This window comes from Ixodes scapularis, unplaced genomic scaffold (assembly GCF_016920785.2).
Source record: "Ixodes scapularis isolate PalLabHiFi unplaced genomic scaffold, ASM1692078v2 PGA_scaffold3__209_contigs__length_174095766, whole genome shotgun sequence".
Lineage (NCBI taxonomy): Eukaryota > Metazoa > Arthropoda > Arachnida > Ixodida > Ixodidae > Ixodes > Ixodes scapularis.
Window position 1 is genome coordinate 23,326,998 of NW_024609868.1, and position 24,126 is coordinate 23,351,123.

Consider the following 24,126-nt stretch of genomic DNA (forward strand, 5'->3'; position numbering starts at 1 on the left):
CAGAAATAGCCAACTAAATGCAGCAAAAAGTAATAATAAATTAAAAAAAAGATAACAAACTTCAGCAATAATGTTTATAAAAATGATTGCTACAAACATAAGCTGATGGTTTGTATAATGCATACGTGTACGCCTCAAAACCTGCAGAACGTTTTGCTTCAAAACCGAAACCATGTTTTGTCTCGATTTGTTACTGCTCCCCCTCCCCTTTTCCGGAGCGCAATGCCCGCATCGATTTTCTCCGCCTGACGTCTATGGCGGAACTGGCAGGATGGACGAGAAATTCGCGAAGTACAAGGACAGCTATGACACCCCGGACTTCGTGTTCGATTACAGCTCCGTGTTCGATTACTCGTCTATACACCACATGACTACGTTGAAGAAACCGGAAAAGTATCAGACCATCTTCAAGTACAATAAGCATCAAGTCGTCATAGACCTTTCGGGTAAACAAACCCCGCCGCTGCCTCCCGTTGCTGCGCTCCATATTTGACGTATCCTTTAGTCGGACCGATTGCTGTAGCGTTCGCAAGTTCCCGAGTGCCATTCAACTACAAAATCGCCGCGTAAATGGGGATGGATGGATAAATCTACCTAGAAAGGATAAGTAAGGCGCATTTATCGTACTCGATCAAATTCCTTAATTAAAAGTTGCTAAAAAAAAAAAAAAAAAGTTCGATTGAGCGTTGGGATATTGATCTCACTTGCACAATGGGCAAAGATTTCAACTGTGTAAACATATATGCAGTCGATGAAACCTCCTTTTTGTTGCCCTGCATACACACAATACATGAACATAATTTTAAGAGTCCTCGTAGTTTATTTTAGCTTCGTGCCCCTGCTGATACACAAATCCGCTTTATTTAATGCTGAGCGCAAGTTCGTCTGCTTTTTTTGCAGGGGTTGTGGTGACTTCAGAAAGCCTAGCTCTGATTGGCTCTAATTGAAGGATAGTGGGTAAACCTCAAGGCAGCCTGCTTTGAGATCTACCCACTATTCTTCAATCGGAGCCAGTCAGGGCTCGGCGTTCCGACGTCACCACAACCCCTGCAAAAGAAGCAGACGAACTTGCGCTCGGCATAGTCTGCTAAAAATGCAACTTTCACTGCAGAATGTGAGCCCGAACCCTGGCAGTCCACCATCATCCGGACCATCGTCACATTCTTCTGTTACCTGTTCCTGGTTTTCACATTTCCTGTCACATGCTGGGTCTGCATCAAGGTGGGCATATGTGTTTTCACAGACAATCTTTCCTGCCAGTTCATTGTTGTGTGCTGCGGGGCACATGTAAATTAAGAGCTAGCGGACTCCTCGTCATTAAGTCTTAGAGCTAACATAACAAAATGATGGGCTGAACTTGTGTGAACATGCAAGTTATCCACGATCATCTGTGCACTTGTCATCTGTGCTGTTTTCTTAGAAGTATCCATTGCAGCTGCACAGGTGAGCGGGAACCAGTTTATTGATAGCACCATTTCAGCATCAGTGAAGGCCTGTCTGCTTCCATGAGCACAGACACACTCGCATACTATAATTGATCTTAGGGTGATTTTTTAAAGGTATAAAGACAGTAGAAATGGCATCGGAAAACAGTGACTACAACAAGCAAGGTGAATGATACAATAACAAATGTCCACCTGCTCTCTTTTCTAGTTGGTGGTCCCCAATGGTGTTCTTTTTTTAGTGCATATATGAGGCATCGATGGTCATCAACTTTTACCCATTGCATTGCAGCGGGTGCCATCACTGGAACGTCTGGCGGTGTTTCGCTTGGGAAAACTGCAGCCAGTGCAAGGACCAGGTGAATGCGACGGCTGGGACGTGAATTTCTGCTCACACGGATTTCTTCCAGGCCTCGTGCTGGTGTTTCCGTTCATTGACTCTTCGATGAAAGTGGACCTCAAGCCAAAGGTCTTCCAGGTCCCCAATCGTGAGGTTGGGATCCCTTTCAGTTGACACATACTGCTCAGTAGAATTCACTTCACCTCGGGGTCGGCAACCACTTTGAGCTTGTCTAATAGGAGATACGTTTAGGGCAGAAAAGCAGGGACTCAAACAGAAAAATATAACGTTTCGGTTGCGGTTATCGTTTCCTGTTGATATCGGTTTCGTTTCGGTTTCTTACGATTTTGGCGACCAACTACATGCTCCTAAAAGTCTTTTCTTTTTTTTCTTTCGATTTCTTCAACTATTTGTTTTATTAAAATGCTAGACAGCCATTTTATGAGAAACATAGTCCCAGAAATTCAACAACGGCATTAACCAGATATTCAACAACGGCATTAATGTGTCGACCAACCAACAACAAGAGTTTTCTGCAACAAGCTGCCCCTGATGGCAAGAAGTTTTTGAAGCAGACTGTCGACTCCACGACTGCACGACTAGACTCGCACCGACAAACACCTACCTACGTCTAGCCGTTCGGTTGTTTTCTTGGATCTCGATTGACTCACTAAAGAAAAAAGAGGAAGTGGGGTGGGGGGCAAGTTTTCTTGTTTTTGCTGAAATCGAAGCACGCAAGTGCAACACGTCACCTGTCTGGGTGGCGCCTGTCGACCTCAGCACTGTCGCCTGCTCTTTCCACCCTCTGCCCTAAAAAAAAAAAAAAAGTGCAGATGCAAAAAGTAAAAGAAAAGTGCAGACGCAAAAAGATCAAATATATACCTAATATATATTTATCTTATCTTTTAAGTCACTGACAGGTATATATATATATATATATGGGTGACTTCATCTCAACGCAAACACAAAATTTGGGTTGAATTTTAATTTCTTTTTAAAAAAATACATGTTATCGGGCAATTTCTATAATAAAAAAGACACAAACGTCAAGTTCGTGGGATTTTTTGTTCTCAAGTTATGGACCGTTGAAGCCGCCAAGGTGGACACTTGTTTTTCCAGCTTATCGGGGGTGCCATATTTCACTCCATCCCTTTTCCTTACTTTTTACGCTAAATCAATGTAACTTTTTGGGAACACTCTCAACATATTATTTTTTTATGCTAATTAAGCGTTTAGGTCATAATGTTCTTAATGTATTTTTTTTTATTTGTCATACCGCCTCTCAGCGGCGATATTTGACGAAGTTCAGCAAGCTGTGCTGTCTGACCTAATCAACATATTTTTATGATATTTACATCACCGTAAAGCTCCAATTAAGCCCTTTCTTTTGAGTATAATTTCAATATTGTGAAATAAATATATAATGCACTACATGTGCCTGAAAAATGGATATTTAAAAAAAAAAAAAAAAACAAGCAAGTTTGGAGTTGATTTTCTAAAAAGCCCCACCTTTTATTTCTTTTATTTTTTATTTAGAGTTAGGTAATATAGTAGTCTATCAGGAACTATCAACAGAAATTGTAATATATTGTTTGTATGGCCGCTATTAGGACTCAAATGTCGTGCCATAAGCGTTTTGAACGGGACTTCGCACAGGCGCTCTGCTGTGAGCAAAATTTTGGCCTATGTAAGGTTTTCTACTTATTGTTAGCAGTTACCTCAATATCGAACCATAAACATTAATAACATTTGGAGTAGTGTACTTAAAAAAGTTACTTAGAAGTCTGTATCCACAAGTGCGGGCACAGCACTTCCTCTCAGTACAGGGGAATGCAGATTGTTAGAGAATTCCTCTAAAGCCTTTTGCTTTCGGCTTTGGGTTTGAAATATCGATCTTGATATGTAATTGTCATTTTTTCTTATGTCAAACAGATATGCAGTGCATATACATATTTATGACTTTGTATCTGACGCTTAGGAAGTACAATTTATTTTGTGCACATACAGACTTTTTCGTAAAATAAGGAGCATTTCGTAGCATGTAAGGCTTCAAATGTGTTAGTCATGTGTTTAGGTTTCATTTCTATTTTCAGGTATTCATGCTGGGTTACTTAGACTTTTTCCTCTTAAGTTTGTCCGGCAGTCTAGATGGTATACAGATCTTCGTCAATACACAGGGCGAAGCTCACACACCTTGCAAATCAACCCAGTGCCAAGTAAATAAATATTGTTAGGATAAATATTGTTGCTTCACTGGCTTTTACGCTCAGATATTGAGGTAAGTACTAACATTAAGGGGGGACATAGGCCCAAGTTTCAAAACTTTTTTAAAAAATTCATTTTTCAATTTTGAGTTTTTCGGTTTTAGAAACTAATTATACACCCTTACACTAAATTTCATAACCATGCGCCAAATAGTTACGTTGATATAAAATATTTTCAACACATTGTGAGGCACTAACAAAGTAAGAGAGTTCAATGTTTGATTGCATTTTTTTCAGTTCCACTTTTTGCTGCAAATTTCATACGAAGGAATCTTTTATTTGAGGGTAAAATTATTCTGATACCACAATCAAGATGTTTCTGAACTGAAATTTACTGGGGAATCGGGCTATCTACTTTATTTTGTTTTAAGTTAAAGTTCTCATTCAGAAAAGGCTATGTTTTCAAAAATTGACTTAGGACGGTTATGCATCTCATATTTTGAGGTAGTCACTCTTCCTGAAATATTTACATTTGAGTTCTAAAAACTAGATAGCCCAAAGTCCCACATCCCCCACTTTATATTAAAGCAGTTAAAATGATGCCTAATATCTTCATTTGCATATCATAGATTTCTTAATAAAGAGTTTGTTGTTTGTTGTTTGTTTGTTTGGCAATGTATTTTAATTACTCTTGGAAAGGATGCAGGACAGTTGGTAGGACGCTAGTGTGCGCATTCTTGTCACCGTCCTGCAAAGGGAAGGGAAAGGGGTAAGAAAGAGATAGTATAGTAGAGGATGTGAGAGATAAAAAAATTTTCAGAAGTGCAATGTCCACACATCTTCTTATGCAGGTATGCAAAGTTGTCCTAGAGAGCTGAAAGTTTGCATAGTACCCCTTCATCTGAAGTTAAATCTCCCCTGCAAATTTCCTTCCGATCACTTGAGTAGTTCAGAAGTTCAACCTCTAGCCAGTGTCCCCCCTTAAAGGGACACTGACACCCCCCAAAAAATTTTTTTAATTTTTTGCCAGGCGCTTCATTATGGTGTCGGAGGACTACCCAATTAATATTTTACAACAGAGTAGCGTATTTTATTAATAAAGCCAAAAGACGCAACTGCTCGAAACCGAAACCGAAACCCGACGGAGGTCGGAGAAGTGGAGAGAAGAGAGTGAGTGGCGGAAGTCCGAAACAGAAGTGGCATTGTGCGACAGTTTCCGAAAGGTCAACGGGATCGGGACCAATGGCTGGCTGCAATTCCTGTAGACCATTAACGGGCACCTCGGAAAGCGGACGCTACCTGATTTATATGCTCCTTGCATTTTGTGGAAAGTGATTACATTGAGTTCGCAGGTGTCAAAAAGGAAATCCCATACCATTTAATTCAGCGACGTGTCGTCCACAACATTTGTGTCTTATCTTTTTTTTTTTTTTGCTTTCTTTAGTAATAATTGTAAAAAAAAAAAAAAGAAATGTAGACATCGGAAAATATTTGGAAAAAAAAAAAAAAAGGTTTCACGGGGGATCGAACCCGGTCCTACCGCGTGTAAAGCGGCCGTCTTTCCCACTGAGCTAGTGGGGCATACCGAAATTGGAGGATCTCTTTCCTTAGTAATAATTCAGCTGATAAACTGTAAGTTGGAAAGTTTGCTGCCGATTTTCCTCTGGCAAAAGCACTCCCGGGTCGAAGTCGGGATGCACCACGCATTGGCGGCATTCTCACCTAGTAAAGAAATCGTACGCGTGCATATTCAACTCGAAGTAGACACGTCGTGCTTGACGTTTGCGTGAGCGATGTCTTCAGCCACGAGAAGGGAGCTACGGCTCGGCGACGTCTTCAGCCACGAGAAGGGAGCTACGGCTCGGCGACGTCTTCGTGCAAATCGGCTTGGTGGTCGGGCGTGTCGTACGGGATGAATACCAATTCTTTTGACCAGTCCCAAATTTCTCTTTTAAAGGCAGACAAAATTCGCCGGTACCGCGAACGACAGTTCTGAAATAAAGGTCCCACGCCCGTCGTCCGCTGCCATCGCCGTCCCTGCGAGTCCCACGAAACGCGAAACGACGCACTCACAGAATGCTTCCGGTTGCCTGTGGAACTTTTTTTTCAATCAACGTATTTGCAGCTTTTTAGAAGCCACAAAAAATGGGTTTAATATTTTTTTCTATTTTTAATATTGAGCGCGTGCTTTCAGTGACCCACGACTTTGATTAAGTTTGGTGGTCGCATCGATACCTTAGAAAACGGCCCGTGACCGCGGAAAAGAGAGTGAGCGAGACTCCAACCGGCCAGTTCTAGATCGGCGGTTTTCGGGCAGAAAGAAACCGAATTTCGAGCCGCAAATTCTGTTCTGGGTAGTTCAGCTCTCATATGTCACGTACAACTAAAAACCTCGGCCAGCATAAATACCCTGTCAGTGTCCCTTTAAACAGAAAACCTTACACAGGTCAAAATTCTGCTCAGCTGAGCGTCTATGCAAAATCCCGTTCAAAACTCTCATAGCACGAGATTCGAGTCCTAATAGTGGCCATACAAACAATATATTACAATTTCTGTTGGTAGGTCCTGACAGACTACTACATTACCTAACTGTAGATAAAAATGAAAGAAATGAAAGGTGTTTTTTTTTTTTTAGAAAATCGACTTCAAACTTGCAAGTCTTTCTAAATATTCATTTTTCAGGCAAATGTTCCGCGTTACATGTTTAGCGCAAAAATTCGGGACTAAATGGCTAGAAAACAACGCGCGCGCAAGGCCCCTCCCACCCATTCGACACCCAAAATGCCAGCCACATCCTGTTCGCCCATTGAGCTGCTGTGATCTAGATACGGCTCCCCCAAACTCGCCTTTGTCCCCATCGTGGGTTATCTTCTGACCCCGAAGTTGACACAAAGAAACCATCTTCCCTCTCTGCTCACCAGAAGGAAGGAAGAGAGAGAGAGGGTTCTAGAACCATTTACTCTCGAATCAGTGTTTCTACAAGAGGTCAATTGTAAGCTCGACCACTGATTCCAACTAAGTATTTTTTAATCCTAAATCTAGATTGAACGGAAAAGTATTTCCGGATGCACCACTCGCTGATGCTAACTTTGTGAAATGGCCACAACATTTCAAGATCCCTCCTTGAAGTCATTCTTGAGAAAAGCTAATATTTTTATTGTTCAGTTAATATCGGTTACCTGTAAATTTACGACTACATTTACAGTTTTCATAAATTAAAAAAATAAACGGTTTCGTTTTGGTTACTGAAAAAATTTCGTTCCTAAACGGTTTTCGGTTACGGTTCGAGTCCCTGCTGAAAAGAAACTGAACTTTCTTAGATAAATCCAGATTACGAAAATATTTACAGGTGATTTTCGGTGCAACAATCCCACACCTCTAATAAGCCACACAACCACCGTGGTGTAGAACCGTGTTCAAGCAGACCGAAGTCAAGGGCCACTTTTAGACTTGCAAGGTAGGGGCAGACAACTCTCAGTCGGAGAGCAGTTAGAAGAGTGGCATAGCCAACATATTCTAGATAGCAAAGCTGTAGCGCTTAATTTTTTGGCGTCTCATAAAACGGGCATGTGTTAGTGCGCAAATTAGACAAAGTGCTGCATTACCGTAAGTGAAACTCGTCTTCAATCAATTATAACAGCTGTAATGCTGATGCAGCGCTCGTGCCCAGTCTGTCCCGCATTGGCCTGGTTCAGGTTTCAGCACAACGGCATTGTTATCCAGCAGGTATTGCTTCAAGTGCCAACGAGCCATGCCCCCAGATTTTTTCATATTGTGGAAAGAACCATGGTCATCGTTGCTAAATGTGTTTGTTCCGCAGGTCCTGACAGGCGATGGCGCCATAATAGAGGTGGGCGCTGAGCTGCAGTGGCAAGTGGTGCACAGCGTGCGCTACGTGACACGGGTCAAGGAGGTGGACGCCACAGTGGGCTCTCTGTGCCAGCAATGCCTGGCTTCCCTGCTGGGCTGCAGCGATCAGGACGACCTCGACAGGCACAAGGACGCCATTGAGGCCACGCTCCTGGTCAGAGCGCCTCGCAGAGGCATCCCTATTCCACTAACGAGCCCTGACGCATGGAGCTGCATTGAGTCAGTGTTAATGCGGAATCATATAACTCTCCCCGTTTCCAGTCCCAAGGTTGAGATAATGGCAGCGATTTTTTGCAGGGTAGAATTGGCACGTAATGGAGGGGACGTGTGGGTGGAGCTTTTCTAACACTGAATCTTTATTGTAAGATGGAGAAAATGAATGGTAAACCTGTCTTAAAGCACGAAATAGTTAATTCTGTAATAGCGTTCAGTGTTGCCTAAAAGCGTAACGGCATACTTTTTTTGTGGTAAAGAGCTCTTGCTTCCCAGCATGGTGCCGCAGCACAGTTAAGGATATGTATTAGCACACATATTGTGTGATTTATCTGAGAACTATATATTTTAAACTGCAATAAGGCATTTCAAATTGGCCGTTGGTATTTGGTCGGTTAGTGAGACATGTGAGAAGTATAAAAGCATGTACTAGGGGGAGTTGGTACAAGCGTCTGAAAAATACAAAAGCGATGAAACATGAAATTTACATTGATTTTATAAGCAGCTAGTGCTAGGCCAGAGCCATAACTCTCCAATGCTGGTGTGCTTGTTGCAGACTAAGCTGAATGAGACTATCCTCCCATGGGGTCTTGAAGTGACCAAAGTTGACGTGTGAGTGCTTAATTTGATTATCTTCCTTGTGTCCAAGCAGGCTGGAACTTTTTTCCAAAATAACTCGGAAATTAATGAGCCACTTGAGTGTAGATGCTTATAAATTGACAAACTGATAACACCCAAGCAGACCAAAACTCATTGCAGCAAGGCTTGTTGTAGTATTCTAGTTTTAGTTTTAGCAGGGAATTTGTGTATTTACAAAAATTTCAAATGTATCCGAAATTTTATTTATTTCAAATTTGAATTAGAAAGCTCGACAGAAGTCTAAACGAATTATACTCGAGTGATATGAACATCTGCAGTCACTGACGAGGTGGGAACGGCAGAAAAGCGCTTCAGTTATCCCACCTCTAGTGTAGGGTGACCACCCGTCTTGCAACTCGTGTCCTGCGTCCTGCATTAAATTCCAAAATTTTTAAAATTTCGCACATTTCACATCGTCGTAAAATTCGGTTGCAACTCATGGCGCTGCAGAACAACGGGGTACGGGAAAGTGCGGAAGTCACTGGCAGTCGTGTGAATCGCGGTGGTACGCCATTTTCTATCCAAGCATTGTGGAAAACGACCGTCGTTCTTGCAGGGGAACCTACGCGCATGCGCCATTGTGCCTTTGCTCTTGGTGGCAAAATATTAAAAAAAAAAATTATTGTAATTTTTTTTTTTAAATTGTGCTGCGTCAATGTGAAAGGGTTGCTGTGGAAAGTTTTTTTTAATGAAGACAGCCGCACAAGGCGAAAAGCCTGCAATTCACAACGGTTAAAAAAAGCAAGGTTCCAAATTTGTGTAGGAGCATGTAAGTAAAAGTAAGCACCCACAGGAAAAAAATAAGCCGAAAAATATTTGCTGTTTTCTTTTTCTTTTGGTGCATTAAGTTCTGCTGCAGTTAATTTTTAAGCTTTCAACTTAGACAACCTTAATAACATAATTGGCACTAAAATAAACACACATCACTGCGATTAAAATTATTTGAGCTTAATTGCTGCAATACAATTTGCAGGTGTATACTATGTATTCAGACAGCACAAAGCATTGTCGTAGATGGAAAAAAGGCTCAACGAGCGTAAACGGAAAATAAAGGTTTAGTAATCGGCGAACTTGTGCCAGAAACCAAAAGTAAGAATGAGCGTTGAAGCAGCAGCAGCGAACGTCGCGGCGTCGGCGTGGCAGCCCGTGACAGCCGGCTGGAGCGAGAGAATGAGTCAGCAAGGTCACAGTCAGCTTCTTATCTACTACACTTGGCATCTCAAACATTCCACCTAGAATGTTCAGGAGTGAGCTAGGGCGAGACCGACTCGGCAAGGTCAAATCAAGGTGAAATCGGCAAGGTCACAATCGGGATAAGAGCAAACTCGAATCTTCTAGCAGTATGGAGAAGCATTCTTTCTTGGCTTTGCACGTGGCAATTTTAAATGTGTTAGCATAGCCACTTTTTGTGGTGTGCGTGTTGATAAATTTGCTCTAATAGTTTCCTGTTCAGCTGCTGCAGTCGTGATAATGCCGTCCTTCTCTTTCATCACCCGGTCAGCATGTCCCTCATTTCGCTAGCGGGAAAGTGGTCACTCTACTCTAGTAGAGCCTTCAACGGTGCTTCAATGTCTCGTCAGGGCGTGCTGAAGGCCAAGCATTCAAAAGTGTAGCCCCACCATTATTTTTTTGTCAGTGGCTCTAGTTACATTCTGGCTGAGCCAATGCTCTTCTGGATGACCCTTGCCCTTAGGCATGCAGTAGTATCTTCTAAGCAGGAACCACTCAGTAGCCACCAATTATTCGTGGAAAACTTTAGATCGGTGTCTTTGGATCTAGGATCAGCTTTGCGCAAGTTTGCCTGTGTTACGCTTGCCTTCCTCAATATAAGTTAGGGAAATTTGGTGACTTTACAATAACGGCCGGCTGGCCCTTGCATGAAGTGTGTACAAGTACAGAGCAGACAAGGCTACTTTGCTAATGGACTTAGTTCAGTTAAAGTGACCACTTTGGCAGGATTTCGGGACTAGTCCACGGTGCTACTTTTCAGGAAGATGGTGCGTGTTGTGAAGACGGCAGAGCCAAGCAACCCATTGACTCCAGTGGTGGCTGCCCTCAAGACTGCCTTGGGAATCCCCACAGAGCACTCCAAGACGCCAACAACCATTCCTACCGGTCCCGGTAAGCATATTTTCACACTTTATCTTTTTCTTGTGGACAATAGACCAGAGATAATATAGTAAGAGTGCAGGCGAGCTGTTGAATGTTAACCATGTTGAATCAACCTGAGACTGGGGCACAAATGCCTCAGTCTCAGTTTTATTCAACATGGTTGACTATGACCATTTGCTAAATCTCCCAAGTGCCCCGTCCCGCACTCGAGGAAGATCGGTAATTTTGACCGATTCGATGCTTACACACTTATGAGTGTAATCCGGAGTCGTCCTGAATAAGTGTTGTGTAGATGGCCGAGACCTGTCATATCACTTTTAAAATTTTTCGTCAATGTTGGCATTTTTGCAATGTGCATGCAATCCATACTTCAACCAGGCTGAGCTGTATAAATCTCTTGTATTATCATTCTCGTGATTGTTGTTTTAGCAGGAATTGCTTAAAAAGCAAAGAATTTACAACCAAAATCAGGATTTAGCCAAAGTCAGCGGAGCTGTTTATAGCAGTTTTAGCGTTTCTAAGTTAATATCAGCGTCTTTGAAGCTGTATGAGAACGATAATATTGTAAGAGATTCCTGCAGGTCAGGCAGGTTGAAGGGGGTGATTGCGTGCACGGTATCAAAAAAGTGAAAGCTGTTTACCACTTCCTGTAACGCCGATTTGGAGCGCAGCTCTTGAGGAGGAGGAGGGAAGGGTATTGAGGGCCACGGTTTCTCGGGGCATCGGCATCGTAACGTGACGATGCCGATGACGTCACCAGTAACGATGACGATGCGGATACCAATGACGTCATCAGTGACGTCAGTGATGACGTCATCAGCGATGATGACGATGATGATGCGGATGTCGGTGACGTCACTGATGACGTCATCAGTGATGATGGCATCGCATCGTCATCGTCATCAGTGATGATGACAATGACGATGTGGATGCTGGTGACGTCATTAGTGACATCACTGATGACGTCATTGGGGGGGTCACGTGACCTCGGGGAGGGGGAGTCACGTGACCTCGACGGAGGGGGGGTCACGTGACTTGGGGAATCACGTGACCCTGGGAGGGGTCACATGACCACTGGGGGTCACGTGACTTGGGGAGTCACATGACTTTGGGTGTCACGTGAGTTTGGGTGTCACATGACCTTGGGGGTCACGTGACCTTGGGCTGACCTTGGTGACGGCGACGGCGACGCTGCTCAAGCCGGGAACGGGCCCCTAAGAGCTGCGCTCTAAAACGCTGGCATTGACAAGAAAGTTTAAAAGTAATATGACAGGCCTCCACAAGCTACACAACGCTTATTCAGGATGACAATGGATTACACACAGAAGTGTGCAAGCATAAAATTGGTAGAAATTACCAATCACTAGGTAACGAAAGGAACACCGTTCCCACAATTTCTTGAGTGTAAGCTGGGATGCTACGGGGGTTTAGCAAATGGTCTATTGAAGTAATTTCCTCCAGGGAATATGCAACATGTCTGGCATGTTACACCAATGATGCATGCAAAGTTGTTAGGTGCACTGTCTTGGAGCTTTGCAGTTTCTAGAGAAATTAACCAGCTCAACCCAGAAGTTTTGCCTTTCGCACTGGGTGGTGTGGGCTGGAAGGCCAGTGTTTTCTCAGGCATGGTACTGAGAACAGAATCAGATGCAAAGCTGCAGGCAGACATAAACAATTAAATTTCGGGGTTCACACTTCCAGTCAGCAAAGAGTGTAGGGACGCCCCAGCAAAGGTATGAGAACTTAATTGGGCTCACAGGCATCTTTTAACATACCACCAAAACCTTCGTTATAAAGTGCCCACCCCACATTGAGTCCTTGTCAGACCGCAGTGCTGTGCCAAGTAAGGTTCTGCAGGCCATCATGTTGGCTTCAGAGTCGCCGACCCAGCGTGCAAGCTTTAGAGAAAGAGAAGAGATTGGCCCAGGCACACAGTGGGGCCTGCCACATTGTTCCTGTTCACTTTTATCTTTAGTCTGCCATAACCCAAGCTGATTTTGCACTAATAAATCTTATTTAGTCAGACTGGTCCTGTTACACACCAATTGTCTATCGGTTTCTTCTTGTGCCATTCTTTCAACTTTAATCATCCCAGCTTGTGGCGCTCTTAAAGGGGTATTGCAACACAATTCTAGAGCTCATTTTATTGTCTAAATCTCGACTATGCTCTGCAGATCTCTCCACAACCTTAATTTATTTTCACTCCCTCTCTTTCTCAGCCATGTTCTGGAGATACCACGGAGACAAATTTTTTGCTCAAGGACACCAGAACATTACAGCGCAATCCACTCACTAATAATGAGACAACTAAAAAATCCAATCGTTATAACCTATTCTTGTTGTATCTTGACTAAGAACTGATCGTTTATAGTCTAGAAACTGATCGTTATGCGGAGCTCAAGTTCGTCTGCTTTTTTCGTAAGGATTCTGGTGACGTCAGAACGCCGAGCTTCGATTGGCTCCGATTGAAGGATTGTGGGTAGACCTCGAGGCATGCCTTGAGGTCTACCCGCTATCTTTCGATCAGAGCCAATCGGAGCGCGGCGTTCCGACGTCACCAGAATCCTTGCAAGAAAAGCAGACGAACTTGAGCTCTGCATAAGCAGTACATCGTTAGAGGTGGTATTGTTACGAGTGGATTGCACTATTTAAAACAAATAAACCGAATGTCATTAAGTCACACCCCTTATAAAAGGAGCGCCACTCTGCGGAAGTACGGCGGCAAGCTGCGTGCACATGAGCCCTGTTGAACTTGGCTGAACCGGATTTCCCTTCTGTCCCGTACCTACTCAGCTCCTGCAGGGAGCAGGCATCTCGAAGGAAAGTTGTGACGGCCTGGAGCTGAGCCGTTTGGTTAGACACGCTTACTTGAATACCAGCTGAATGTTTAGGAAAAGCGATGGAGAAAAGAGAACAAAGAAGCACACTGCTGTGGTTCTTTGTTCTCTGTTCAAAGAACCACGTTACAACCTTTCCGAATGGAAAGGTTGTAACGTGTTGACGCCATCAAGTGACGAAGCTCGCAACCATGCCAGCCTTCCTGTAGCCTTGGCCGCGATAAAAAAACATGGCGTCCCGAGCATGCTGGAGGCGCCAAATCTCCCGAGAAGCATCGTGCTCTCCGAAGGCTGCTCTTCGAGCGCTCGCTGTATCTCTAGAGTGAAGGTTTTGCAGTATTTGTGAGATCAAATTTACATACTTTCTATAAAAAATGGTAGGAAATAAGGCACATGGTTGTAAGCAGTTGCAGTTGTGAGAACCAGCCTTTACTTGCGACCAAGAAGTTGAGCATTGAACTGAATGGTTATCTGCCACCCCAAAGCTTAGTACCCATTTCCATCTGCATCTTTGCTGAATTACTAGTTATCACCACCATTCTTGTAGAGTGTTCTTTCAATCGGTTCCCCCACATCGGTGGCCCATCGGCCAACAGTGTTGGCTCCAGGTGCCCAGGTACCTCTGGTGAATTAACTTGCAACCTTTCTGCAACGCAGGCGGGTTGCATGCAGTGCCAGCCACTCCCAGCGAGCCGCAGTTTGAACAGCTGGTGCAAGTTTTGCATCAGCTGGCTGTGTACGCCTCCCAGCAGGAAGACTTTGAGGGGGTCACGGTCACTTATGCTGTTGAGATCAAGGGCAGCTCCAAAGCAGCCCTCACTGTCTACCTCTGTTTTGACAAAGGTGACTCTTGTCATGCGATGGACACTGCATACCCGTTTGTTTTATGACAGTAATACGGGCTTAATGCCTATCATAAACCCGTAAAAGACCACACATCTGAGTCATGGTTTTAAAAACCGAAATCAGTCATTTGGTCACTTCTTAATTCCTTTAGCTACGAGGTGTGATAAAAAAGTTCCGAAACTGATTTTGTAACGTAAAAAGAGGGGGCAGCACAGTGATGTGTGCGCAGCAGTTGAAGGCAGGGACCTACCTGTTTCATTACGCCAAAGGGCATTGCTCCGTGAACATTTGGAGCTGCGCTACACGAGCTTGTTTGACCACATGCACGAGCATAATGGCAATCTCTCCATAGACTGCAAACCAAAGCGAGAGTGAACATCAATTTTATGTCATACTCGGCAAATTTAAAACAGAGACCTCTGAAATGCTTTAGAAGGCTTATGTCAAAAAGCAGTGAGGTGCGCACAATATTCTGAGTGGCACTCGCGCCTCAATGGCAGAACATCCCTGAATTCAAGGAGAGGTCGGATAAGGTAGCCCTACCAATCTTCGTCTTTCAGCGATGTTCTGCCATTCCTGAAGCACGAGTGCCGCTTAAAATGCTTCACAAAATTCACTGCTTTTTGAAACAAGCTTGCTGAATAATTGCAAAGGTCTGTTTTATATTTGCCGAGTTTGAAGCAGAATTGAAGTTTGTTCTCACTCTGGTTTACAGTATAAATTGAAATTGCCATCGTGCCCATGCACGTGGTAACTTGTGTAGCGCAGCTCCAAAGTTCACAGAACGACGCCCTTTGGTATAAAGAGACACAAAGGTCCCTTTCTTCGACTGCTGCGCACGCATCACTGTGCTGCCCTCTATCTTTTCTGTTAAAAATACAAGTCTCGGAGTTTTTTAATCGCACACCTCGTATGTCAGAAAAACAAAGGCAGTAGCACCAACTTAATTTTGAGATTTTTCAGTGCAAGGCTACTTCCAAATCGGAGATTTCTAGCCTTAATCTTTCTACCAATTAGGGCGAGCAGTACTGTGGCAATGCTTTATAGTTTAAGCGAGGAATTCTTCTGCTTTCGTAGAGGGGCAACATGACCAGTGCATTGAGGTGGTTAACAAAAGATCTTCAATGAAGGGCCACTTTCTTTGACTTATAAGCATATTTTAAGAATCATTAAAAATGACCACAATGGGTCTGAAGTTCTGAACATTTACTACCCCCAAAGCAATTGAGGGAATAGATGCTGGAATCTGGCTGTAACCTGGAGGCTAGCTTCACAATGATCAACGGTGACATTTCGAGACATTCCGGCTTTCTATGACAGGTGCCGTGGAGCTGGTGCGAGGAGGCAAGGAGGCACCTCCCAAGGCGGACGTGACGCTGAGCCTGTCTGCAGATGACCTGACGCTCATCCTGTGCGGCAAGGAAACCCCCATGCAGGTGTACATGGGTGGGCGTGTCAAAGTCCAGGGAGACTGGGCTGCCCTCAGGCGCTTTATGGGTGTCATCGACAAGTGCACTGCGCCGTAAGCGCCTACTGAGAGCACTCTTTCTAGTCCAGAGACGTGTTTGGACAAGTCGCATACTCGGAGAGACCAGTCATTACCTAGAAGACGGGGCCAGTGCTTGATGTCACCATTAGATGTCCTATTAACTTTAGCTCAGCAAGAGTTTGCGCCATGGCAGCATTCCTCCCATCTGGTTGTTAACGAAGAAACAGCCCCAACTGGGAGAAGATGAGAGGCTTGTTTCACTTTTACCTCTTACATAGTATTAGTGGCTAGGCATTCTTGCTGGGGCAACTCCATAGTAGCAGCATTTACAATTCAACTGGTGTTACCAGATGTTTAACATGTTTACACTGGGACCCTGCAGGACAGAGCCCAGTACCGAGTTCAACACAGCTTACACATCATTGCCAGACCCCCCCCCCCCCCCCCCCCCCCCTTTCTTGTTACATCTCACTAGCTCGGGTGGTAAGATATACAAAAAGTACTGGCATTGTGTTTGGATTAGCTGTGTTCCACACTGTGCATGTAATCCCAATGAAAGGGTGCGTGGAGGCTCTGGATTCTAAACGTTGTTGGATCGACCAACAAAAAAAAAAAAAAAGTGTATATATGCAAGTTGCGTTCTCTCAGTGTAGTCCTGCATTTCTCTCCAGTTGACCTGTGCAGGTGCAAAGTGCTTGTGGCAAAGCATAACATTGCCGGTAGAATTGTTTCGAGCCAAATACAGTACTGACCAGGATCACCATATACCCCCTTGGAAACAGAATCTCGGACAGATCCCTTGTATCGGACATTTCTTTTTCCCCAAGGATACATACATACAGTTCGCTCAATTTTAAAGTCTGTGCAATAGTAGTAGGTTTCGTATCATGTTTCATTTGTTTTTGCCTACATGACGTAGCTCGTGTACGAGACGTGGTGTTGGAAGTCAGCTTGAAAGGTGCAATGTCTGGAACAGGTTACGATTACATGAAAGGATAAAACAGAGGACGGGAACGGAGTTTTTGAAAGAAGTTCTGTTTTTGTCCCCATCCTCTATGTTTTGTCCTTTCATGTATTTACAGTAAAACCTCATTATAACAAAATGGGATATAGCAAACTAATGGATATAACAAAGCAATCATCATTCCCCTCGCTTGCTAATAGTGGGAAGAAATAGACAGTGGCTATAACGAACTAATGGTTATAACGAAATAATTAACACCGCTCCTTCAACTTTGTTATAACGAGGTTTTATTGTATATATATCCACCAACACGCATGTTTTCAATTATTACCGGAACAGGTTGATGTGTAATGTGTGAATTTATGCTAAAGTAAGTTACCGTAGAATACCGCGCATCCGCCGATTCCACATTAAGCGCCCATTACCAAATTTGTGAGATCTGAGAAAATACGCACAGTACATTTATATGTAAAATTGATGACCGGACAAGCGCATATCCCCATTTTTTTGTGATTTTCTCCGAAGTTTGAGTGGGCGCTTGCCCGGTATTTTACGGTTGATGGTTCCCAGGAATTTCTATGCACCTGATACTTGTTAGTTTCTGTGCAGGAAGCATTTATAATAAATATTGCATACTTTAGCAGGGAGTGGCCACATTACCTAATAACTAAATTATATATATATATATATAAAAAAAAAAAATTGCTCTGTAGATGCACTAGACCTACATGGCATTCTATTGCAAGAATCCCTCTGCTAGTCATTTGAAAATATGTATTTTATGCCCTTTGAGCAGATAAAAACCCTATGTATTTATTCCGAGGCTTTGTTCATGACCCAGAAATCTTGCTTGCAAGAGTATATAGTACATATGCAAGGGTTTTTTCTGTTAATTCATTGTATTTATGCAAGGGTGATAACTGGAAAAACTATAATCACAAGAAAAAAACCTGAGAAAATTCTAGCCTGAATACAGTCTAAGCTCGTTATAACAGACCTTAATTTTTACCAAGATTTCGGTCTGTTGTAAGAGGAATATGTTGTATACAGATATGAAGTTGAGTCAATGGTATGTAGAGGGAAACCAACCGAACTTCACAAATCGGTATGTTATATCCAAATGTCTGTTGTAACCAGATCTGTTGTAATGAGCTTAGACTCTATTTATTTTTCTTTTGTTACATGAGTAGTATGCAGAAGTCCAGCTTTGTGCTACGTCACAGAGCAACCATTATAGAAAATTTGAGGTTGCGTGAGAATATTTTCCTTTTTCTTTTTTCATTTGTTACCTTTGTAACATGAGTAGTATGCAGTAGTCCAACTTTGTGGTGTATCGTAGAGCAACCATTATAGAGGAGAAAACACATGTAAGAAGATTTGAGGGTTTGTAAGAATAAAGAGATTTAAGAAAGTACCACAACATGTACAGTTTGAAAGTCGCCAGTTGCACTCCGTTCACACCCAAGCTGGCAGTTCAGTGGAAGCTACATGCTTGTTGAGCTGGTAATATGTCAAGTGATCATGCTTTTGCCCATAGCACTGAAGTGCAGAGAGCAGCGTCAGGCGATGGGAGGAAGCCGACCGATAAGTCTGGCAAGTGCATAGCCTCCCAATGAACTGTCGGCACAGAAGTGAACGAAGTGGAGATAGTATTTATTGACTAGCATGCAATGAAGTTAAGTATTTATTGACTAGCATGCAATGAAGTTATCTGTGAAATGTTTTATTCCAAATGAAGTCTGCAAAGTGTCCTCCAATTGGGTAGGGGACCGAGCACCAAACATTGCGAGCAACCAGGCTCGTACAAAAGCTGTCAAAGCAGAAAAGAGAGTAGCTACAAAATAGAGCCAGCTTTCACTTATGTGAAGGCAAAGCATTTCTCTTGATCAGGCTTTTTAGTCCTTCCTAGGCAGAGTGCTTGCATGCAAGATGTGAAACAGAGGTACTCAAATTCCTATCCGGTGCATAGTGTAAAACCAGGCTGCCGCCAGCACGTACAAAGTTTCGCCGCAAACAGGAGCTGCCTCCTTGAGAGATTGCCAACATCCTGGCAAACAGTTGGTACAAAATATATTACATAACTCTGACAAAATGCACCGATCCTCTCGTGCACGAAAGTACAACAAAAAATAATGTTTAAAGATATCACTTTGATTTTGCACTTCTCTATCTTGAAACAAATGGGCTAAATTTTGGCGCTCTGGAAGCGGCGGCTAGACCAGTCCAAAGCCCTGGGTGTTCTGTATGGCCAGGCGCAGCTTTTCCCGCATGACATCTTCGGTCGAGTACATGGGCAGGTCCAGCAGGTTGAAGCAGGTGTGTGCCACAGGCAGGTGGTCGTCGTCCACCTTCATCGGCTGCAGGATTATCTGCACACAACATTCCGTTCTAACTTGACTCAAGTAGGAAAAAGGTGCTCCAATATTTTTTTTTTTTATTCAAAACACCTATAGTCGCACCGGAGTCCTACTGGTCACAAAACTTCTCCATAACGTTATGGGAGAGCTCAGCGTTTCTCGTTAATGTAAGTTTCTTCAGCTTTGTACACATTAAACTTCCTTTTCTGCAATGCTCTCCAAAATAATATCATTCTTAATTCATCTTGCCTCAAAATGAATTCTCAATACCTTTCTTCATCATCAGGAACTAATGGCATTAACTTGAAATTAAAGAAAAAAAGATGCCAAGGTGCATTACTCCAGAAGTTAATAATTTTGTCTAACCTTTTTCTCCCAGTCACTAAGGTCTTGCTTGGAACCAAGTGATTAGAAGGTGGGCAAGGTGGTTCCTTTATTTAAATTTGGCGACGTGCACTCGCCACTTAATTACATACAGGCCCATCTCATTAACTAGCGTCCCCTGCAAAATTTTTGAATATATAATTTATCCTAAGATGGTTAAATTCCCTGAAACTACTGTAATTATTTTTTTACGTCGTGCCAGCAGGGATTTCATAAGTCGTTCTCATGCAAGACCCCAACTGATGTTATCTACAAAATAATGTTTTACTGCTTTAGACAATGAATTTTATGTTGGCTGCAGATTCCTAGATTTCTCTAAAGCTTTTGATCTCGCTCCTCACCAACTACTTTTTTTTTTAAGTGAAGCAAGCTAAACTTAGATAGGAACATTATTGTTTGGATCACTTTATCTAACAGAACTCGGTTTGGAACTACTAATGATTTTGACTCTTCCCCTTGCGTGGTCGGCTAGGCTCTAATCTCGGCCCCGTTCTTTCTTATTTACATAAATGATTTACCGTGGAATACCACACATCTGCTCCATTCCACACTAAGCGCCCATTCCCAAATTTGTAAGATCTGAGAAAATATGCACAGTACATCGATATGTAAAATCAATGAACGGACAAGCACCCATCCCCCATTTTTTCGCGATTATCTCTCAATTTTGAGTAGGCACTTGCCCGTTATTTTACGGTAACTAACTCTCTCAACTCACCCATTAAATTATTTGCTGACGACTAATTTTTCGTGTTATATCCTCCGGTGCCGATACCTTCATACTTCGCTCTGGCCTTAACAAAATTTCTACTTGGTGCAACACGTGGAAAATGCATCTTAATAGTAATAAATGCAACGTAATACAAATCTCCTGCCATACTAATAGTGAAAACTACTCCAGCTGTAACATTGTAGGGTATGTGATGTCCTACAAGTAGCTAGGCATCCATATCACCGCTAGCCTCTCCTGGCAAACACATAGAAACCCTATTGCAAACAACGCTAACTGAATACTAGGGTATTTATGACAAAACTTTTCTATGGTGCCTTCATCTTTAAAATCTTTACTCTACAACACTCTTGTCTGTTCCAAACTTGAGTATATGCTTGTGTGGTGTGGGATCCAAGCCCAGATCTTCTTACTGTAACCTAGAATCAGCTCAAAATCGCAGTGCACGTTTCATTTTGTCTACCATTGTGGATCAAGTGTTTCATTACTTTCAACCTTCTTCATTTCACCACACTAACCCGACTGCACGAACATGTACTCTTTTTCTTCCATTTATTCTTAAAACAACAAATGGAACCACCTTCCCACCTCGATCGCCACAATAACATATCCACTCAATTTAAATCTGCAATTGAAACACATTTTTTGTCTTATTAATCTGTCTTTGTTTCTTTTATGTTGCTGCATTGCACAGTAGTCGTCATTGTTTTATTTTTGATTACCACTCCCTTCAGTAACGCCTTCGAGCCTTGAAGGTATTAAAATAAAAAAAGACGAATGTCACTCCTTCTACCGTTCCCTCAAAAACATAACGCCTTCCCGTTCCAGTTCCAGCGACGTATGTTGAAACGACATATTAAAAGCAAGTCGTAAAGACCATTTGTTTTTAATGTAGGAAAATTGTTTGCCAGTCCCGTCGCATCACATTTACAATGTTGCCAGTATGTTACAATATATCATGCTTTCCTTGAACTCTGAGCACTAAGTAGCTAAAAGACATAAGCATACAAACAAAAAGGCTCGAGGTACACCTAAGCACTTCTTATGAATTGTGAATGCCAAAGCATTCATGTCATTCTTCCGCTCCCTTATCTCGTATGCGGAGTATTTGCGTTGACAACAGAGCACGCCCTCTCCTCGCTGCTCTGACTTTGAACACTTCGTGTTCCCGGCGCGCTGACAAACGTGCAGCGCCATGGGGTGGTGGTCGTTGAAACTGACGCACAGCGGCCAATGGGAGCCACACTCTTTGAAACTACGACGCAAGCCAGCCAATGGGACCGAAGCCAAAATCCATCAGCTTCACTCCGATTCTTTGGGATTGGGGAAACTAGGTGTTGTTTGGCTAGGCTTTTCCCGTGGTTTCATAGTTAAAAGCTGGCTTCACTTAAAGAAAGGAGTTAAGGTGCCGTCTGGTGCGGCTTCAAAGCTGATGATGTCGGCTCGCTCCGTGGGACAGTTAATGCTTTCTTTCACATTAATAAATAAATACTGCTATCATCAGCAAACTTCAACGCAACGAGTAGCATCATCAAGCAGAGGCAGTGCGAACCCGTATGCTCAATTGCTTGGCTTGTTTTTGCTTGCAAAAACACCATTTTGTTTGAAAACAAATGAAAAAAGCTTATATCTATGTTTTGCTTTTAGAGATCAATAAAAAAAATTACCAGTGCTTGCACACAGTGATCAAGTACAACTTAAGCCAATGTCAGTGTATGAGAAATTGGTTTTTGAAAACATTTTGTGATTAGGAATATGGGGTGGCTAAATGAAAATGCCCTTTCCGGAAGAGTGATGCTCCTGGCGGTAGTTTTTGACTCTGTCCCACACTTTAGCCGAAGTTTTGTGACCAGTAACGTATTGAAGGACTCTGGTCATACTGAACGGCTACAAGGAACTCCACAGCAGGGGCTCTAGACTCGTTAAACACAAGTTGGAGCAGCAAGTTCGCAGAGAGCGCAGATTGAACTTCGGCGACAAAAGCACGGCGTCATCGTCGTGAGAGACCCAATCGGCGCACTCTGTAAACCTCGGCCCCATTTTGTGTTTGACGAGTCTAGGGTCCACCTTGGAAGATGAACCGGAACCTGATAAACACCCGTCACGGCACTGACTTGAAATATGACACTATAAGACCCCGTTGGAGCGCAGACTAAAAGTGCAAGGTCACGGTGCACTCGCTGTGCATGGTTGGTTCAGCCGGCGATAAAATGCGCACATAAAAACAATGCATGCCGTGATGTTGCACTTTTGATGCTGCGTAACTGGCCTAATTGGTTCGCAGGGTTGGCTGCCCTCTGACATGTGTTGAAACAAACTAATAGTGCACATATTTGTAAGAAAGGAAAGATTACTTTGAAACCTACAAATAAGTATATACTAAGCTTTCTTAAGCTTTAGCATGCCAATTGCTTCTTATAGAATAAATGGGTACAAACAATTCTTGTGTTTTTATGGGGCACATTGAAATGCAGTTCACATGGTTTTGGTTTCCCATTAATGTGGTACCAATTCAGCTATTATCAGCATGTACAGAGCGCGACACTGTTAGCGCGAACAAGCGGTCGCCGGTTTTTCCAGTTTTTTTCTTCGAAACCAAGAGGTTTCATCCAAGTTATTATTGCTACGGAAAGAGCTAATTTAGTTCTATAATGTAAGCGATAAAATTTCGTGCTCGCTAATACTATTTAGAAGTAAAATGCGAAAATGTGCCGATGTCGTGTTCGCGCTAACAGTGTCGCGATGTGTACACCACACCAAGTTTCCTGCAACGCCGCAGGACGTCGGGCTCCAAGACGCTATGCTCGGTGGCGTTTGGAAGGCAGCAATGCCACTGGCAAAGCTTCCTCATCAGTGAGGGAAATATGCAATGGGGAAGGTGACAAAAGCAGGTACTGTATGTTTCGTGTGCCAGGGCACAACTTTCCATGGGTAGAAGGAAGGAGCCCAAAGTGTCTCCAACATAGTAATATGTTCACCAAGAAGTACTGTGACACCATGGCATAAACAGAACTGTTGACACTTAAGGTAATTGATGTAAACAAGAAACAAAGGGCAACGTATACACCAGCTCATGTTTACAAACAAACCAAAGTGCCCCTAGCGGCAAGTGACCCACGCCGCGCAATGGAGTAGGGGCAAGAAGCACCGCGTCCAGCATCAACAAACCATTGGAATGTCACATTGTCGGTTTCCGCGTAAGTCCCCATGCTCTTTTTCTCGTTGGAATTGTTGATTTCATGTCTTCCTAGCAATGCCTTACCACTTTAGTAGCCCGAGCCAAATTAACAAGGCTCCTTACACTGCAAAGCTTTGTGTTGTAAACTGTGTATATAATGTGACGTGCAGTGATTCATTCGCATGAACGCTGCAGAATAAACGCTAAAACCATGATGAGATTCTGCTCGTTATTATGAGTAGCGACATCGCTTGGGCTGCAAAAGCGTAAACGGTAGCTGTGATGCTCGACGTCAATTCTAAATATCGCAAGCATAATCGGACCGAGTGAATCAGGCATAACAAGTTGGTGATGGCCACTGGTAAAAGTGATCAACATCTCCTTGTACCTACTGTTCACACCGAGCCTACTTACCCCAAGCAACCTTCAAACTTAAGTCTTTTGCTTAAGGGGGGACACTGGCCAGAGGTTTAACTTCTTTGGAACAAAATTTGCAGGAGAGATTTAACGTGTAGGTGTTG

General features: G+C 43.1%; 2 protein-coding genes across 3 annotated transcripts in view; one reads left to right on the plus strand and one right to left on the minus strand.

Moving 5' to 3' along the window:
* The first annotated feature begins 207 nt into the window (after positions 1-207).
* Positions 208-17,452, plus strand: LOC8026034 (stomatin-like protein 1). 2 transcript variants are annotated; one of them, XM_029976003.4, is made up of 9 exons: positions 208-446; positions 1,112-1,221; positions 1,735-1,801; positions 1,853-1,935; positions 7,807-8,010; positions 8,626-8,681; positions 10,699-10,829; positions 14,315-14,500; positions 15,824-17,452. In XM_029976003.4, exons 1-9 carry the CDS (start codon positions 272-274, stop codon positions 16,027-16,029), a joined length of 1,218 nt encoding a protein of 405 aa, XP_029831863.2. In that variant the 5' UTR covers positions 208-271; the 3' UTR covers positions 16,030-17,452. The 2 variants fall into 2 exon arrangements, with proteins under 2 accessions (XP_029831863.2, XP_040361229.1); XM_040505295.2 differs by having other exon boundaries at positions 1,735-1,935.
* Positions 17,453-18,663: 1,211 nt separating this feature from the next.
* Positions 18,664-24,126, minus strand: part of LOC115316590 (probable E3 ubiquitin-protein ligase HERC3) — a 58,725-nt gene continuing 53,262 nt past the window's right edge. The window contains exon 31 of the mRNA XM_029976004.4: positions 18,664-19,325. Coding sequence (XP_029831864.2) covers positions 19,170-19,325 — 156 coding nt within the window. The 3' untranslated portion in view covers positions 18,664-19,169. The remainder of the gene's footprint in view (positions 19,326-24,126) is intronic.